Below are 5,842 nucleotides of genomic sequence, written 5' to 3'. Positions count from 1 at the left end.
TTCACTCTCGTCGCATCATCACTGGTATGGCGAGCTTCTATGGCGTCGTTTAATTCGACGAGCAATCTCAAAAGGAGTCGCCTTGGATTCCCTGAAACCTAGAGATTTCGATCTTTAAGCTTTCAAGTCGACGCGGAAGCGTCGGCCCACTAGCAGCATGTATATGCTGTTATCTCAACAGTTCCAATTCTTCAGCACCCTCTTCTCTCAACACATCCGCGTGTTGAAAGCCTTGCTAGTGAAGCAAGGCTACTTTCTCTTGGGCCCCGTCGAGTTCGTGCTGAATGAACTTGGCTATAGCCGCATGTTGCTCGTCTCTTGGCGTTGCGATCATCATTGCGCTAACGGCTGGCCCGCCTACGACCGAACTTGTCCGTTCGATCGCTCTCCATTCCAGGTCACTCAAATGAGTCAACCTTTTACGCGTTGCATGATATCTTGTTGAGGTGCTTGTAAGCTCCCTTCTTCTTCATCTAACATGTCCATGTTGGATGGAACGTGCGCGGGCCGTTAAACGGACTACGAAGTCCTAACAGGTGTAACGAGGCACCCTTTGCTAGTACTATTAACAGTACTAGACAACCTACACTCATTACGGTGAAGATGGGTGGCTCGATTACTTTACTTACACGACGTGCAGATGAAGATTACAGGTAGCTAAGAAGTCTTGGCTACCAAAAATTAGTTCTAAGGCTTGAGGATAGAGAAAAAGTAAACTGTATTAATAATTAAGTTCCTACGTAATCATCTTCTTCTATCTACTACTGACTTTACTATATTAATAGCAAATTATGTATGGCGCCTACTTGCGCACCGCACAATCGTGTCTTATAACGATTGGCGGGGTTGTTTTAAATTTAAATCAACCAATCAATACAACTAATGTCTTGTTGCGTCAATATTACCAAATTTGGTAATATTGGAGTTATTAAGTCAAAATTAACAAAGACAATAATTTTGTTCTTCTTTATTTATTTCCTCTCATAGAAAATAATATTTATTATTCCTTATATAGCTTTTAGTTCGTTACAAATATAATTTACTTCAATGCAGAAAAGTAAAATGATGCCATAAAAAACGCATGAGGTGCTTTATTCGGGCTTTTCGTGGTATTATAAACAGCTCTAAATTTCTGACAATACAAAAATCATATTGCCTAAATTATCGTTTTTAATTGATTTAATTCTATCCGCATCATGGGCACGTATGTTGAGGATTACCTGGAGAGTATGTACATGCTGCCTTCAGAGATCAAGCGCAACTTCGATCTCATGCGAGAATTGGACAAGGTGCCTTTCTTTTCGCTATCTATGTAATTCTAGCTAATGCTTGTGTTGCAGACGTCATACCCACTTCTCGAGGAGCTAATGACGGCCCAGAAAGCGTACTTAACGAGTGCGAGACAAAAGGTGCTTGCAAGGTGTGCAGATCCAACAAAAGGAGAAGCTACTGAGCAAGAGCTTCGCGAGCTTATTAAAGCTGATGCAATGGTACAGCAGCTTCGGGAGAGGCACGCTTTGGTCGTGCAAAAGCTGGACGAGAAGATCGCCATTGCAGCTCAGAGCTATGACATTGTGGATCACCATATTCGACGACTAGACAGAGATTTAGAGAGCTACTCGGCTTTATTAAAAGCCAATGGGGAATATCAGGAGGAAAGCAGACCTCATCGCAAGAAGCAAAAGGTGGCCGCAGCCATGACAGTGCATCAGGCTTCTCAGAATCATTTAGTGCCTCAAGTGAATGTTCGCAGTAAGCACAATACAAATACAGGAAATATTAAAGAGAAGTCTGCGACACCATTAGTACTCAGGGCTTCGAGTAGTGGAACTTCATCATCAAGAAAGAGATCGACTTCTGAGACTTCGGCAGCATTGCCCGCTGCTGACGCTTCTCCGGTAGTTCTGGCCTCCGAAGATTTGCCAATTGACCCGAATGAACCTATCTATTGTAGCTGCCGACGAGTATCGTTTGGGCAAATGGTAGGCTGCGATAACGACGACTGCAAGTACGAATGGTTCCATTTTGGCTGTGTGGGGCTGACGGATCAACCAGCGGGCAAGTGGTATTGTCAGGACTGCAAGGTGCAGCTTGGGATAAAGTAACGCTGAGGGAGCATGCTGTACGTAATCAAATTATACTTTATGTCAATTATATTAACCGAGCCTTTGGTGGCGTGTATTCTGCGCAAATGCATCCATCGCACGACGATTAAAGAATTTTAAAATCTCAATGATGTTGCTTTAAGTCGCGTGCGGTGTCATTTTGAAACAAATTATGATCGGTGTCTAGCGATTCGTCTTTTCAGCCTTATAACCTTTGCGCTGGTGCAATTGGATCACAATTAGAGCCCTTGTGCAATCTCACAATGCCACACATTTTTGCTCTTGAAAATTGGCAATCGACCGCTTGCTCGGCATCTAGCTCAGGCACGACTGTCACGCTAGCTCTTTTTCTTGCGCAACATCCTCAGTGACTTCAGCAGTCAAATTTATTATCGAAGATTACCAGGTGTTTATGCTGAGTAAAGCATGTGTTCGGCTTAAAGCACATGCTGTAACCTTTGCCATGGTTCAGGTCAATTGTGATATACGTATCCGTAGCTTGCTAAACCATGAGCTTTACAAGGTGCGCTTAAATCTTGAAAGACGTATCAATAGCTAAACAGTGGTCGAGATAGAGCTTTTGATTAAGTGATCGCTCAAAATGTACACTATGGGTCTCTGTGGCGGAATTTAATTTTATATCTGCTTGACCAACTTTATGATTCCCTTTACCACGAGTAAAGACCGTCCAACTTGTGTTTTCAGACGAAGAGTTGCCAATTTTGTGCGATGCGTTGCTGAGAATTACGCAACATTTCGACGTTTTGGTTTGTGAATCTTGTCTGTGTCTAGGGGCTCGACTTGATAAAGTTTTAAAGCACATTCAAAAGTCGTTTTACTGCACAGTTAAATCACTGCGACATGCAGTTTCGAACGAGAGATTCTTACTGAAATGAGACTAAGATGCCTCTGACATGGTTTAAATGTCTTCTATACCGTAGTGGTAGGCTGCAAAGTTACGGCTTTCAATGCTATGAGACTGCAGCGGAACGAATATTTAACCTAAATCTTTGCAGCTGATATCGGCGTATAGTTTCGTCGAAGACAAATAATTGCAAAATGAGACGGCGTTACGAAATGCCTGGTTGCCGCTTTATCTTCTTACTACTCTTTAAACCTCGCATATAAATTATAAGATTTGCTCTTTGCACCCACCCAAGTTCTTTTAAATTCCACAATGCCATCGTTTTCAGGAGACTTGTGTGGAATCAGCTTGGCAAAAAGTGTAATGGGACATACATCGGTTGGTGAACCGTTGTTGTGGTACATTTACTTTATGGGCAAATACAGTTTTGTTCAATTAAGAATAAGATAATTACTAAAAGCCCATTTATCGTGGGTAACATATGTGGCAGCCACCATATATAAATCTGGCGGCCGAAATCTATTTAAAGTAGCTAGGGTTAGGTTTCAGATTTAAATAAGTAAATAAAGTTCAGTTCCCCATTGATCTTAAAGCGTCTAGTGCCTTTCCTAAGGCTTCCGCCATTGACCTGTGAGAGATAGAAGCTATTCTAAGGTACATAGTCTCGCGCACTAATTGCCCCCTGAATCCCTTCAACAAGTATTCACTAATCTTTAATAGCTTGTACGACTCCCTGAGTTGTTAAAACCTCATATTTTATGAAACCAAGAAACTCTTTGTGTGACTGGCCAAAGTTGCCCTAATGTTACACAGTCCCCGTTAAGAACACTTGATAAACTTACGTGGATGGTCAATTGCTTAAATAAAGTAATTAGACCCAGCACTCGGGCGTGGTTCACATTTGTCACCAACCCTTGTGTATGGGATGCACATAGGTGCACGCTCGCAATACATATGAGTGTTATCTATAGAGATGACAATTTTGATTGAAAAGAATAGGTATTTATAGTTAATACGATTAAATTTAAATAAGTCTGACGATTACTTCCTATTGGTAAGTGCGCACGAGGGACGGATTATAGCTCCCGTGACGACACGTATACCAGAGTACTTAGTGCGTTGGGCGAGGTCGCTAAGGCGCCCACCACATCAAACTCACTGCACGCGAGAGTAGACGGTCAAACCGCCTCCTCGTTGTGCTAGGGTGTGTGATTATGTAGAGCGTGGTCGCATTAAGACGTGTCCGCCTACACTTAGTAGCACTTGAAATCCTCCCCACGACCCGCATTTCTGCGTGTGTACGTAAAGTTGGGCCTCAATATCGATTTGGCTCGTTTCCCCACCTCTCCGAACATCATCGAGCACTTAGCGCAGGGACTTGGCTAGTAAGCCCTGGCCAGGCTCCTGGGCAGTCTTCCTGGGCAACATGTTGCTCAGTTAAATAGTTTGAGGCATACAGCGGAGATCCGCTTCCGAGGCACAGAGCCATGCTGCGGCCGAGACCGTCACTCAGATTGACCGTCTACTCTCGCGTGCAGTGAGTTTGTTGTGGTGGGCGCCTTAGCGACCTCGCCCAACGCACTAAGTACTCTGGTATACGTGTCGTCACGGGGGCTATAATCCGTCCCTCGTGCGCACTTACCAATAGGAAGTAATTGTCGGACTTATTTAAATTTAATCGTATTAAATATGAGGCGTGAGCAGGCTCGGAGCGAGGCTTACAACAGGACTCTTAAGTTTCTCTCTACCCGGCCGCATCATCCGAAGCCCATTCGGATAGACCCGCCCAAGCTCGATGGAGCTGCAGCGCACACGATTGTCCACTGGCTGATAGCCGTGGAGCAGCGTGGTGTCGCGCAGATCATCGAGGACGACAGCCATATGGTTTCGTACGCCATTTCGCACTTGCGCGGTAAGGCCTCAGAGTGGGCTTACTCGGCTCTTATGGCGGACGTTGAAGCGTTCCTTACACGGGCAATCTTTAAGACAAAAATTCGCGCCATATACCAGCCGCCGAACAACGAAGTGTTGCTTCAGGCGCGCTTCTTTGGAGCGCGACAGGCGAAGCTATCTCTGCAAGAGTATGTGCAAGAGATGCGCTTGCTGTCGGCGTCCATAACCGTAGGTCCGATTCCGGAGCACATTAAGGTGCTCACGTTTATGAACGGACTACGGCATGGCCCATCGCGACAGGCCCTTTTCAGAAAGGTGCTGTCGACGATGGAAGAGGCAATCCAAATTGCCTTAGATGAGATGCAATTCTTCAACAGTGCCTCGGCGACAGCTTGGCATAAGCCTTCGGCCGTGAGGTCAGATGCCACTCCCATGGAGCTGGGCAATGCAGACTGTGTCTGCTAGAAAGGCGGCAAGCGCAGTAATATGATGGCTTGCTGCTATGCTAAGGTCCCTGCTGGCGCGAAGACGCGTAGCAAGAGTACTCCCTTCCCAAAGAACGATTGCAAGAACCGGCGTGCGAGACGCATGAGCTCTGCATCGACCACTCAGGGGTCGGGAAATGCAGGAGCGCAGAAGGGGTGGGATGCCCTACTGACGTGGACTCTGAAGCTACCCCTAAGTTTAGAGTTGTCGAACAAATGGGTAACATAGTCCCTGAGGTCTCGAAATCTCGGACCTCAACCCGCAGCGCGCTTAGGCAGAAGGATGACGACGGCGTTACCGCGTCATCTCTTCTCAGTCCCGGCTCTTAAAAGCCGCGGAACTGAATTACCCCGAGCATGACAAAGAGTTACTTTCAATAAAGTATGCTACTGTCAAGTTTCGTGTGCACCTTCTTGTTGGTCTATTGCGCTCAAGTACGAGGCTATGACCAGGTGATGACCCTCCTAGTGGATTCGGGTGCATCACAAAATTT

The 5,842-nt window shown here is 45.5% G+C and overlaps 1 protein-coding gene across 1 annotated transcript; it reads left to right on the top strand.

Annotated features, from left to right (window-relative positions):
* The first annotated feature begins 1,191 nt into the window (after nucleotides 1-1,191).
* CCR75_003982 (uncharacterized protein) lies at nucleotides 1,192-2,518 on the top strand. The gene is made up of 2 exons (XM_067962073.1): nucleotides 1,192-1,289; nucleotides 1,341-2,518. Exons 1-2 carry the CDS (start codon nucleotides 1,197-1,199, stop codon nucleotides 2,103-2,105), a joined length of 858 nt encoding a protein of 285 aa, XP_067819628.1. The 5' UTR covers nucleotides 1,192-1,196; the 3' UTR covers nucleotides 2,106-2,518.
* The last annotated feature ends 3,324 nt before the right edge of the window (nucleotides 2,519-5,842 follow it).

The sequence above is a fragment of the Bremia lactucae genome, linkage group LG18, assembly GCF_004359215.1.
Source record: "Bremia lactucae strain SF5 linkage group LG18, whole genome shotgun sequence".
NCBI classification, from domain to species: domain Eukaryota; phylum Oomycota; class Peronosporomycetes; order Peronosporales; family Peronosporaceae; genus Bremia; species Bremia lactucae.
The sequence above is the reverse complement of the archived record's forward strand: the minus strand, read 5'-3'. Positions and strand labels throughout refer to the sequence as shown.

What these genes read in the sequence shown, in the direction of transcription:
- CCR75_003982 (XM_067962073.1), top strand. Translation starts at nt 1,197, where the DNA reads ATGGGCACGTATGTTGAGGATTACCTGGAGAGTATGTACATGCTGCCT. An exon ending in TCATGCGAGAATTGGACAAG is followed by an intron (nt 1,290 to 1,340) that starts GTGCCTTTCTTT and finishes CTTGTGTTGCAG; the next exon opens with ACGTCATACCCACTTCTCGA.